This window comes from Myotis lucifugus, unplaced genomic scaffold (genome assembly GCF_000147115.1).
Source record: "Myotis lucifugus unplaced genomic scaffold, Myoluc2.0 scaffold_14, whole genome shotgun sequence".
Classification (NCBI taxonomy): Eukaryota; Metazoa; Chordata; class Mammalia; order Chiroptera; family Vespertilionidae; genus Myotis; species Myotis lucifugus.
Genome location: NW_005871062.1, coordinates 9,074,971 through 9,088,552, shown reverse-complemented (window position 1 = coordinate 9,088,552; position 13,582 = coordinate 9,074,971). Strand labels below are relative to the sequence as shown.

General features: G+C 46.3%; 1 protein-coding gene across 1 annotated transcript in view; it reads right to left on the bottom strand.

Annotated features, from left to right (window-relative positions):
• ETV5 (ETS variant 5) overlaps window positions 1–5,260 on the bottom strand; it is a 57,750-nt gene extending 52,490 nt beyond the window's left edge. Inside the window, 5 exon segments of the mRNA XM_006084818.3 lie at window positions 1,299–1,349; window positions 1,443–1,490; window positions 1,617–1,704; window positions 1,843–1,962; window positions 5,099–5,260. Of these exon segments, the coding sequence (XP_006084880.1) occupies window positions 1,299–1,349; window positions 1,443–1,490; window positions 1,617–1,704; window positions 1,843–1,887 (232 nt within the window). The 5' untranslated portion in view covers window positions 1,888–1,962; window positions 5,099–5,260.
• Between the last annotated feature and the right edge of the window lie 8,322 nt (window positions 5,261–13,582).

Here is a 13,582-nt window from a genome sequence, read left to right as displayed (position 1 = left end):
CAATCACTTAAAAGCAATCAAAGGGCAAAAATCAACATCATTTACTTTCCTAAGAAAATATTCACAGCAAGCTGTGACAAAGCTAAGGTAACCATGCATCTGTGGGTTATAGTTTATCCCCTTTTAAAGTCTCATGGCATTATGCCTTGAATATGAGACCTATCATTAAAGAATGTTTAGCTGGTGCTTCTGATCTTTCATTGAATGATTTAGAACACCCAGATTTTACTGAGACTCAAAGACACCCTCTCTCCCAAAGCATTTTCTCTCTCTCTTTATGTCATTCATTTTCTCTCTTCCCCTCTCTCTCTAAAACAAAGCTGGGAAGAATTTGTTGGTACAAAATGAGAAATCGAATCCTTGCCTGGCTCAGGTGCTTGCTATTATAAACTATGACTAAGAGACATGAATTTCTCTATGATGCAACTCTCAAGAGAGGCCGCATTTTCTCCAGGCCTCTCTCAAACCTGCTCATTCGCCAGTGACTAATGCTCTCTAGAGCTGCCCTGTGCTGCTCAAATTTCATCAGCCAGCTTTGTCCTTGATAGCTCTGCCTGGACCATAAAAGCTCCCCAAACCTGTTGAGGACAGCTCTGAAAGATCAGTGCAAAGCTAACCACACCCCTGCCAGCTTGGAGAGCTGTCTTTTGAGCTGGCCACCTTATTTGTTATCTCAATGACATGATCACTTAACGACCATTTTTAAAGTAGTTTTACTCTTCTCTGAGTGATAAAGTACTGACAACACGTGAATATTAGGAGTAATTCAGGTCACCCTGTGACCATCCCTTTTCAGCTTAGAAGTAGAAACAAAATTGACAACATGTTAGGTGAAGCCACAATTAACTGAACCTTTCATTAACTATTTTCTGCACCTTTAAAAGATAATAAAATGTCAGGCTCATGATTTGCATCAAGGACTTAATTCATAAAACAAACCAAAACACTGTAAGATAATGTCTGGTTAATGGATGTTTGGTCCAACATCTTATATACAATGTCAATTAATTTATAATCTTGAGCTTGAAGCCTTACAATATTCTTAGGGAAAAAAGAAATTTAGGGTTAAACTATGTTCAGTAAATCTTACCTGCAATCGAATAAAAGCACTTTAGAAATAATTTCAATAAGGAATGAAACAAATGTTTTGGGGGTTAACTTTGTGTTATTAAAAGAAACAAAACGCATTCCACTGTCCAAACATGCTGAATATATATCTGAAAAAAGCAATCTAGACATGGATAATCCAAGACCAAACAATTTCAGAACAAATCAGCTACCACCAGAAAGGTACTTACAGTTATCAGACTGAAAATCTGGGACAAACTGTTCATCATCAGGAACTTGTGCTGAAAAAGAGATTTTTATTTTAGACCTTTACGTTTTATTAAAAAACACAGTGAAATGTTTTATATGGAAAATAGGACAGACAAGAAACTTGCCTTCAGCTAACCAAGCCTCTTGAAGTTGACTGAGATCCTGAAACAACTCTAGAATTAAAAACAGAAGACACCAGAATGAGGATTCCTCTGTTGGGGAGAAGGGAAGAATCTACGTGCTGCTTTCCCTGGGAGCCATTTGAGGAAGCCACAACACAGAGGGGAAAGCTTCACTACCTTCAGAATCATGGGCCAAATCTGTGTCCAAAAACTTCCTCTTTCTGTCAGTCACAGGCCGCCCTCTACATTCCTCTGATCTAGATTTCTGAAAAAGGCAAACAAACAGTGAAGACTCAAGTGTAAAAAAGGGGTCTTGAAAGGGGGTGGTATTACTAAATCAATAAGGAGAAGACTGGAATTTGAAGAGGGAGGACAAAACAAATCAAAAGCCACATAAACTTACCCCTGGGACCATAAAAGGGACTTGCTGGTCATAAAACCCATCCATGGTGCTTCCAACGTCTCTAATATCACTTTGAAAGGTTTCAGCATTGAGTAATTTCTGGGGGGAGAGGGGGTCCTCCTGTAATATGAATTTGGGAGATTTTTACTGGGGGGGGGGGGAGAAGAGAAATGAAATAATTTTATTCCATTCTTTCTTTAGGGCCTATGTAAACCACTACCTTTCTTTGTGGTACGTGAAGCCCACTCAAGGTGTTAGCTTTACAGACTAACGCTGGGTTTAAGGGCATCAAAGGTTCATAGTGTACTTAGTGCCAAATCCATTTACTCATCCTTTTCTCTCTCTCTCTCTCTCTCTCATTAGAGTATAGGTTTGCTATTATCTTTCCTTTGTTTTTTAAAAAAGGAGGGGGCACCTTATTTTCATTATAAAAAGGTGATTTCAAGTTCTCTTCAATAGAAGATTCTCTAAGGCATTTGTAGTGTTGGGATTGTTATATATATAATCTAATTTTTCTACTACAGTGACAGGAAGTAGAAAACTGGGTTTAAGCATTCCAAATTATTGGCAATTAAGAATCTGACATACATAGTGTTTCTAAAAGTATTTTGTAGGTCAGTGGCAAAACACTATATATAGTTCCATGAATATATCCACCAAAGGTATACTTATCTTCACATTGCTCTTTACTAAAACCTAAACCTTCTGTCCAAACAGGTGTGTGGCTGTAATGTCACAAATAATCTCCATGGCAACTTACAGAGATACCTCCAACTTCTAAAATAATAAAATAACTATGAAAAGTAATGGATAAAGGAAACTAAATTCCATTGTACATATTTTAAATGCATATCTACCACAGATCTTTTTTGAAAGTATCGAAAGCAAAAGATACATGAAAAGAAAATTCAATATTTTCCTTACACTGATGTTCATTCTCCACCCCTCCCCAACATGCCAAATTATAAAATTAAACTTGTTTCAGTACTGTCAAGTCTTGGGGGCTGGAAAGAGAAATTGGGGGTTAAAATGGAGAGGAGGGAACCTTTTCTAATTTGGGAGGAGTAAAACAACAATCTTAGGAAGGTACCATCTTCCTGAACAATTTGTTTTATTCTCCAAATAAGGAAACACAGTTAAGTCAACAAAATGGGGAAAACAATTTCACCCACTCGAACTTGAAATAATGTAAAATGCTGAAGGATAATTCTTTGTTTAACTTGTATATAAACTTTAAGTAGGGAACTTTTTCTCAGTGGACAATTCCATCCAATTTGTTTTTCACACTGTGTGGAGCATATCAAATTTTGGTGAGCAGGATGCAAGGAAACCCTTCACGGCCAGCCTCCTCTCAGCACTTTGGCACAAGTAATCAGATATGTTCAGTCAAAGAGAAAGGGGGGGGGGGGAGAGGAGCAAAACTGCACACGGTTCAGTTTCCTACAAAAAACACTCCTGCTAGCCTGCTTTCGTGCCTTCCAAATATCGCTAAAATATTCAGAATAAAGCCCCTTTCTCAAATGTCACCAACGCGTACACAAAATCTGAGAATCACCAGCACTGAGTTGAGGGGCATGAAAATGAGTCTTCTGTGCCCTTCAAAAACCTGTCCGATTAAATCCTGGCCTTAGAAGTTCTATAAATGTCTATTGAGAGAAGAGGACAACGGGTAGGAGATCGGAGGGAGAAACCGGAGGGGGAGATATATTCAGTCTCATGATAAAATACGTTGCAAAATACTTCACCATGACGAGCAAATATATTTAAAAAAAAAAAAATGAATAAAAGAAAGAAGGATGCCACACGCGAATCCAAGAGGCATTGAGGATCTTTAAAGCAGTCCTCGCAGTTAAAGGGCTAGAGAAATCGTGTTCAAAGTATATATATAAGTATATATTTAAACCTGAAGGGAAGGCTGAGTTCATCCAGGAGTTTAAACTACTTCCTTTGCGCCCTCCCCCGCCCCCCCCCGCCCCCCTCCCCCTCGCCCTTCTCGGTGCCCCCAGGAAAACTTTAACACGGCGCAGCGGAGCGATCCAGGCCCCTCCCCCGCGGCGCACAGCGGACCCGGTTTTATGAATGGAAAAGCGAGCCGCGGCAGCCACATCAGGTAAAGCCTGTAACTGGATCCCTCGCGCTGGGCCCCATTCACAAAACAAGACACACTTCCACCCAATTCCCAGCCTTCCCCATTCATGAAAACTCCTTCAGAGGCGCCCCCGCCCCCACTCCCAACGCACGCCCAGCCTCCGACGCAGGCCCCTCACCCCAGCGTTTTAGGAAGCAAGCTCAATGCTTCATTCACAAAAAGGGGAGGGAAAAAAAAAGCCGCAGGGAGCAGGAGCCAACGAAAGAAACCCGCTTCATTCATAAAGTCACTCACATTCATAAAAACGAGCTGCGGCGCCGGGAGCTACCAACCGCCCTCAATTCCTCCCCTTTCCCCCAAAAGACCCTCCGAACATCCCTCTTTGGCACCCCTCCTCAACAAGGAGTTCTGAAGTCCCCTCTCAGAAGTCCCCTCTCCTCTGAAAATGAGGTTAGATCCCTAATCCTGCGCGAGGCTCCAGCATCTCTCCATCCCCCCACCCCCCTTCACCGCACCCGTTTTCCTCCCCACCATCCCCAGGCCGCTGTTCTGATGCTCCCGGATTTCTCGGGAATCGCTGTGCAGCTTGACGCTCAGTTCGCTGGGGGCTTGGGTGTCCACTTTCCACACCCTGAAACTTGCAAGGCCTGCAAGTTCCGAGCCAACCTCCAATCCCGCAGACAAGCCTAATGTCACTTAACCGCTCCTGGGGTTCTGGGGCATCACCTCTCAAATACTCCCCCCTATGCTGCTCTCGGCCCCCTCCTCCCCACTGCAAAGCTCCGCCGAGCGTCTCTTCTCGCGAGCCTCCAGGTCCCCTCGGGGCTCTCAGACCTCCGGAGACTATAAAGCCCCGCGACCCCGCGCCCCCATCCCCGCCCGGGAGCCCCCGCACTTCGCGCTCCCGAGCGCCTCCTCCGAGACGTGCGGAAACCCTCTCTCCACGCGCTCCGGAACCGTTAGCCACCCCCGCCCGAAGCCTCCCAGAAATCGAACCGGACCGGGCCGTGAGAGGAGGGGGCGGTCAGACCCCTGGGGGGTGGGGTGGGCTCATCCCAAATAAAAAGTGCACCCCGATTTGAAGATTCTGAATCAGCCCGTAAACTCTAGGGCCCTTCCGACCCGTTCCTGGACTCCCCCTCTGAGGCCCCCCCAACGCGCCCTCACCTGAGGCGGCGGCTCTCCCCTTGCAGCGGCCCCGGGCGCAGGCGCGCTCACGCACGCGCGCACCGGGCCTGGGCGCCTAAGCAAATGGCTGGGCCGAACCGCTCTAGGTACAGGGAACCGCTCCGCACACAAGCCGCTGGACTCTGCGCCGCAGCTGCCAGCCAGGCTGGAGCACTGGCCCGGCCCCCCGCGGCCCGCTGCTCCGCCCGCCGCCATTGGCCCATAGCCCTAGCCCTGCCGCGTTCCCATTGGCTTAAACTTGCTTCCTTAGCTGTCCATCACCTCTTGTTTACCCTGTCTACGGGCAAATCCAGCCAGGCCGCCCCATCAACTCAGGCTCCCATTGGTCAATGGGACGTCCCTCCCCACCCCTCAGGGATCTGTTTTACATAATCTATGCACCGGGGGCCATTGACCAATCAGCACAGGCTTGTTTATATAATGAATGTAAGGACGTTTTTCATTCATAAAAAACACGACCTGAGGGGGAAGCTTAGCTGAGTCAGTGAAGCACTTAAAGGGGCCGAGGCCCGGAGGAACTGCGGTTACTTGTCTCCTCGCAGGTCTTCCAACTTTTCACAGAGGCATGGCTCGTCCCTCTTCCCCATTCACCCATTTCTCCCACTAGCAGCGCGCTACCGCCAGGATTGGGCCCCATGGGCGACAGACATTCACAGCTGCAGAACCAAGCAAAACGATCATTTTAGAATTCAGGCGAGAGGAATTCGTCATTCCACCCAGAGAGAAACTCGCTGACCGACCTGGGCGTTCGGCCCACAGAAACACAGAAAACGGAAACCGAGCCCTCTAATCTTAGTTACCTTTAAGAGAGGCCTTAATTTCCTTTACCCAGGTTTCCAGTGGGGAAGAATAAGCAGCATCTCCCTTTAAAATCTGAGCTCTTGAACAGATTTTAGTTACTATTTTATACTGGCAAGGCCTAAGGCCGAACCAAAATCCCGTTTTCTATCCATGTGTAACTGCAGTTTATAACCCCCGCTAGAGTGGGTTTTGGATCCAAGATGAGAGAGGGTCGGCGCTCAACGAAATATCCTCTCAGGGGAGGGCACCAACCAGTCAACCCACCTAGTGGCATAAATCCCTCGGAAAAGGGCTTGCGGAGTTAGACCGCCCGCCTCCCTCCCGGGGGCTGCTTGTTTTCCATTTAAGTGTTGAATGCAAGATGGTGCATTTGAGAATTAGATCCCGTGCAGCTGGGAGCGGCGAGAAGCTGCTCTGCTTGCCAAGCGATGGGGCACTAACTGCAATTGCCGAGATTCCAGGAAACAAATAAACAGTCTTCTCGCAGCTCTCCCCCTCCCCCCTCCCCATCCCCTCTCCAGTGAAAACCGCGGGGAGGCTCCGCTCCGCCCTAGGATGCGGGGGCTCGTGAGGGAGCTCTGCCCTGCCATTCATCCCGAGTGCTAGCGGTGGGGTGGAAAGACGCCAAATGTTAGGACAGAGCCCCCAGTAAAGGGGTCCCCAGGGTAGCGAACTCCGGGGCTGCTCCTGGATCCCACCATAAAGAATGCAGTGTGGATTTTTAGAGGGGAATTTTTTTTTTAAGTCAAAATTTGCCCACCTTTTTTTCTGCTTCCACTCTTGTGTATCTTAAACAGAGCCAGCAGGCACTTGGTCTGTAGTTTAAAGCTCAAGAAAGGTGGGAGTTCACCTAAGGGACCTGGAATACCCCGATTGAATCCTGGGCTCAGCACTGACCAGGCATGAGCTATTATTTTTTTTAAAATATATTTTATTGATTTTTTTACAGAGAGGAAGGGAGAGGGATAGAGAGTTAGAAGCATCGATGAGAGAGAAACATCAATCAGTTGCCTCCTGCACACCCCCCATTGGGGATGTGCCTGCAACCAAGGTACATGCCCTTGACCAGAATCAAACCTGGGACCCTTGAGTCCGCAGGCCGACCCTCTATCCACTGAGCCAAACCGGCTAGGGCTGAGCTATTGTTGATGTTGGGAGACACTGGGGTGGGCGTGAGTTGATAGGTGGGAAAGTGCTCAGCACTTTTAACTAGCAGTTCCATGATATCTACTTTCCTAGTAGAGCATTTTACTATTGGCCCCAGCTCCAGTAACTTTATGCTTCTCTTCATTCCCCAGATAGCACCATTTCCGTTTGGTGACTAGAGGTGTTACCCTAGTCCAGTTGTGTTCCCAGGGTGTTGCTGACATCCCTGAAGCTTCTATCTCTCCAACTAGACTCAGGGCCCAGGTTAGCTCCTGGATCCTCCTCCTCCCCAGTTTGTCTGCCCGAATCCTGTCCTACCTCTTCTCATCTTATCTGCTGTCTGATCTAGTTTCTCCAAAAGAGCTTTGTACTTCTCTTTGCTTAAATCTATCTCAGGCTCTAGCCCTCTGGGAGGCCTGCAGCCCACAGGGCCACATGGCCTTACCATATAAGCCATAGCACATTGATCACACTTTTTAAAAATGTATATATTTATTTTTATTGATTTCAGGGAGGAAAGGAGAGGGAGAGAGAGACAGAAACATCAATGATGAGAGAGAATCATCAATTGGCTGCCTTTTGCACGCCTCACACTGGGGATCGAGCCTGCAACCCAAGCATATGCCCTGACCAGGAACCCAGCTGTGACCTCCTGGTTCATAGGTTGACGCAGGCCAGGCTCAATCATACTTTATAACTCTACCTGCGAGGATACAGAGCAGGACTTTCTCCACAGGTTGGGACTTGATGCCTGGAGTGTGGCTCTTGTGACCTTTGCCTCAAGCCAAGGTTCTCCATCCCATCTTGGGAAGAGAAGTTGGTATTTCTGGATTAAGTAGTAATAAATAGTGGCTAAGTTGAGGGCACAGGAGGAGTTGGGGGATGGGTTCTTATGAGAAGACTGTTACAGACATAAGATCATATATAGGGATTTACATCAGAATAGAGCTCTTGCCAATTAATTATTTAGTCATTCAGTAAAATTTTTTTTTTGGACCAAATACTCAGCCAGCTCCTGTGCTAGGCAATAAAGTTACAGAGATAAATATGATCCAGTCTGTGTCTTGGAGGGGCCCACAATCTATGGCACAATTTCAGCAGCTGAAGTTTACTGAGCACTTATTATATGACCTGTTCATATCATATATAATTCTCTACAGATTACCTTATTTAATCCCCATGATAACAGCACTGCAGTGGTCTCTACAATTATTATCTGATTTTTTTAGACAAGAAACGGAGGCACAGAGAGATTAAGTAACTTGCCAGTGGACACACAGCTTGCAGGTTGCTGAACCTGGAAAAGCCCTCAGGCAGGAGATCTAGCATATGCCTCCGTAACTCAGAAAATATCGTTTGAACCCCATTTATCCAGGAGAGGACAAAACTGGTTGGAGTTTCAGGGAGGCAGGTTTTTATCTCAGTAGAGGGTTAGGAAGGATTTCAGCATGTTTGGGGTGCTCCAGTGAATGAATATAATGAGTCTCCTGTCACAGGAAGCATTTACACAGAAAGATTTAGGGAGAGTGCACAGGGGCTAGTGCACTAGGTAAGATAGATGAACTCAGAGGATTGCTCCAGCTCTAACAGTCTGTGATTCTGAAAATTTGGAGCTTGTATTGGACAGGGAGTTCAGGTCCTGGGCCCAGGCACCTTGGCTCTGAGTTGAAATGTGTGAGTATAACTTGTGATGACTAATCTTGCCAGACTGACTCCTGGGCCCAGAGCTGCTTCTTTTCTGCCTCCTTCTTCTTTTCTTCTGAGTTCCCTTCTTAGGGACTTACCTTCCTTACTCCCATCACCACCCCACTCCGCATCTTCTCTTGTTACCTTTGTAAGAGGTGTCAGTATTTAGAAGTTCTTTGCCCGGTACATTGAGTCTTTCCTCCTAAGAACATTGCTTACATTGTAGTTTTTGTCCAGCATGTGTTCTAATGTACCCCCTCCTCCAGGAGAGAAACAGGACTGGAAAAGATAAAAAGACAGGCCTGCCCTCTGGAACATTCGTCTAGAGTCAATCTAGCCTTTGTCCTCCCGGCAGTAGCGAAACTCACTTAATCGCCGTAGGATAACTAGCCCCTTGCCCTTCAATTTGCAGTGTGTCTACAGAGAAACAACACAGAAGGAAAGAAAAACAAGTCTCTTGCCCCAAGCCCGAAAGCTTCTGTCTCCCTTTAGGGGACCGCTTCTAAAGTTTTCCCTTAAAATCCCCAAAGCAAGTTAAAATGTAAGGCAAGCAACCCTGCCTTGAGCTGATGATCATCAAAACGGCAGCGGGAAATGTGGCAGCCTCATGATCTTGGTTCCGCACATTAGGAAAATGCCTCGAGTTCCTGTGTTAGCAATGCTGTCTGTGGTTCGTGGAGGCTGGGGGTGGGCTCCATGCTCCCAGGAGTCCTCTCCCATTCTTGTATCATAAGGAGGGAAGGGCTTGAGGACAGTATCAAAAAAGTACCCAAACGTTTTTCTTATCTTCAAGGGAAAAAGGATTCTATCTGGCTGGCACAGCCTTCTTTCTAAAATTCAGAAAGAAATACCCTAAAAATTGAGGAGAGAAAATAAACTCTTTTAGATTCAATGTCTCTTTAAGCAAAGGAGGGCTATATCATCTTCAGGGTTCCTTATAGCCAAGGAATAATAATAACTGACATTTGCTCAGTGCTTAATAGGAGCCAGACTCTTTTCTAAACACTTCATATGTATGAACACATTTCATCCCAACAATAGTGGCCCTCTGAGGGAGCTCCTATTATTATCACCTTCACCTTTCCCAGGTGAAAAAAAAAAGTAGGTATAGAAAGGCTACATAAATTGCTCCAGTCACAGGCTAGCACACTGTAAGAGAGAGCGTGTGCCCAAGGGGGCCCCTCGGGAGTCTGGTCAGTAACCACTCTGCTGGGCTGCCTCAGCCTCAGGGAAGCCCTGTGTGCGTAGTGACAACAGCCAACACTGAAAAAGCACTTTACTGTGTCAGGCCCATTAGGGGCCTTGCTTATATTAACCTACTTGATCCTACTAACAACCCTGTGATGCAGATACCATCATTATCTCTATTTTATCGCTGAGGGATCAGAGGCCCAGAGATTAGGTAACTTGCCCAAGATCACACAGCTGGTAAGAGTTGGAGTTCAGGGCAGACCTTGAACAGAGACCTTGCTCTGAAACACTTTATCCTGTGGTCTTAGTTCCTGCAATCTCCCACTCCATCAATTTCCCTCTTCTTGCCTTTGGGGCCCTGGTTGCTTATCTTCCACTCCCAAGAGAGTCACAGTGCTTCCTCGGGAATATGCTTCAGCAACTCCAGCCAGATTTCTGAATTATTATCCAGGGCAGCTACAATTTGTCTTCATTAAAGCCACTTTAGAAAGAGAAAGGAAATTACCTTTACTGAGCATCCCCTATACCTCTATATACCAGGCTCTGTGCTAGACACTTTATATACACTGTCTTTTTTTAATTAATATATTTTATTGATTTCAGAGAGGAAGGGTTAGGGAGAGAGAGATAGAAACATCAGCGATGAGAGAGCCTGATTGGCTGCCTCCTGTACGCTCCACACTGGGGATGTGCCTGCAACCCGAGCACGTGCCCTTGACCAGAATCGAACCCAGGACCCTTCAGTTCACAGGCTGCCGCTCTATCCACTGAGCCAAACCAGCTAGGGCTACACATACTGTCTTATTGAATACTCCCAACTATTCTTGGAGACAGTAATAATACCCAATTTGATTATGTATAATTTGAGGGTCAAAGTGAGGTTACAAATCATGTCTGAGTTTTCCATTAAGAAGGAGCAAACCATGTTCTTGACCCTCTGACCTCCTGGCCTAGTGGGGCCTTATTCCTCTCCTGGCTCCTTTCCTGAGCTTGAGGATATCCTTTCTCCTAACTTTCAACTCTTAGATTTCATAAACATCCACTATCAAGAAAAGCGAGTGACACATAATACATTTAGATTGCTGATGTTTTGAGAGATTTCTTCCTTCAGCCCCAAACCTTACAAAAACAATAGGGTGGGAATCTTTGGGAACTTCCCATGGCTTCCCATTACCTTCAGAAGATAGTCCAGCTCTGCAGCAGGATCTTCACCGCGGCCGATAACCCTGCAGTCTCCCTTGGGTCTGGCCATGCAGGACAGAGTCGCCTGTTCCTCAAGCCAGTCAGATGCCAACATCCTGCTCTACCTCTGAGGCCATGAAAGACTGCCTGTCTCCACATGAAGGAGCCTTAGGCTACTGGGATTTGGGGGCCCCCATGTCTGGTTTTTAGAGTTTTCTTGCTTCTTTTCCACATGAAGTTGTCAATCAGAACTCAATATATTAAGAACATGCTTCTCCAGCAGCCCGTCATGTCTGCTGCAATTCTCTGCCTCTGCTCCGCCAGAGGCTTGGAAACCAGCAAACCAAGTGAGCTTGAAATGGGTGTAGAGCTAAAGGGCCCCCTCCAATGAGGAAGTAAATGAACTCAAATGTGTAGACTTGGCAAAATCTATTTTGACCACTCAGAGTCCTTCTTTTGCTTCCTTTTATGCCCTTAGTGGAGAGTCTCATATGGTTAACCCTTGCTGCAATCTACCCAGACTTTAGCCCCCAAAGTCAGAATATCAGGCTAACTCAGAACTTGCCCGTTTGGAGCTGTGAAAGGCCTCACTTTGGCATCGCCAGACAGCCCCACTGGAGGAGCAGACTAAGGGGCTGGGATGGGGGAGACTGGAACGTGGATTCTCTCATGGGCCTGCTTCAACATGGCAGCTGGAGAGCCTGTGGTAAAGAGGGTGGTTCTTTCAGCTCTTGGCTTGGTTGGTAAATACCCACCCTGCACCGGCTCTGTATTTATCTTTTTTAAAAAAATGTATCTTTATTGATTTCAGAGAGGAAGGGAGAGGGAGAGATAGAACATCAATGATGAAAGAAAATCATTGATAGGCAGCCTCCTGCATGCCCTACTGGGGATAGAGCCCGCAACCAGGACATGTGCCCTGACTGGGAATTGAACCGCGACCTCCTGGTTCATAGGTCGATGCTCAAGCACTGAGCCACCGGTTGGGCCTTGAGCTGGACAAAGGAAAGTGCAACCTTGGCCAACTGGTAATAGAGCTCCCAGGTGAAATGCTCCCATCAGTGGATTCCATCGCATGGCTTCAGGCTTCACATGGGCATCTAGCCTGTCCTTCCAACCTGAGGCAGTTTTTCCTCCTATTGCCCCGTGAAACCAGTGTTTATAAGCAGAGGATGGCCTCTTCTGCCCCTCCCCCACCATGATTCTTACTGATCCCCTATCTCTGACCCCTTATCTCTGGGGCATAACTCAGCTTCCATTTAAACTAGAGCCCACCTGAAAACCTCTCCTCATCCCTGCTCCTCTCCCTTCTCTGAATTCTCTCCCATTAAGTCAAACTTCATGGCTAAAAATGCACGCTGTGAGAACAGCATCCCATCCCGGGAAAGCTCTGACTTCTCTGCACAGCAGAGGTGTTCTCAGGTCCTCTGTCTGTTTCTCTCTGCACTTAGCTTCTGCCTCGGGGCAGGAAACAGGTGCTCCAAACCATTAGGGACTACAGTTTACTCCCATCTCTCACCACTGTCCCAGGGCTGGAGATCTAGGAGGCTAGGTCAGCATCTAACTCTTAAGCGGAATTATCTGCTTGATGTAAGGAAATGCTTGGGCATCTCCATTGTGGTCTATTTTGCATTTGTTTATTTTTTATTCTATTTTTAAAAATATGTTTTTATTGATTTTAGAGAGAAAGGAAGGGAGAGGGAGAGATAGAAACATCAATGAGAGAGAAACATTATCGATCAGCTGCCTCTGGGCACCCTCCAATGGGGATCAAGCTTGAAACCTGGGCATGTGCCCTGACTGGGAATTGAACTGGGGATCTCTTGGTTCATGGGTCGACGCTCAACCACTGAGCAGCACCGGATGGGCTGTTTATTTTTTATTGAAATGTAACATACCAAATGGAAAGTACACAGATCGTAAGTGTGGAACTTGATGAATTTTCACAAAGCAAGCACCTCTGTACTTCTAGTATCCAGATTACAAAACAACATTATTAGCTCTCCACTCCAAAAGATCCTTTCATGCCCCCTTCTAGTCACTAATTTCCCTTTCCCATTCTCCACAAGGGTAGCCACCATCTTGGTTTCTAACATCACAGATACATTTTGCTTATTTTTTGTACATTGTATACATGGAATCATACAGTAACACTCTTTTGTGTCTGGCTTCCTTTCTTCAACATTATGTTTGGAAGAGTCATCTATTTATACTGTGTAGCTGTGTTTCCATTCATTCTCTTTTCTGTATAGTATCCAATTGTATGAATATATTACAACTGACTTATCCATTTTATTGTTAATGGACATTAGGGCAGTTTCCAGTTTTTGCTTTTATTAATGACTAGAGGCCTGGTGCATAAAATTCGTGCACAGAAGGGGGGGGGTCCCCTCAGCCCAGCCTGCACCCTATCCAATCCAGGACCCCTCGGGGGATGTCCCAGGGATCGGGCCTAAA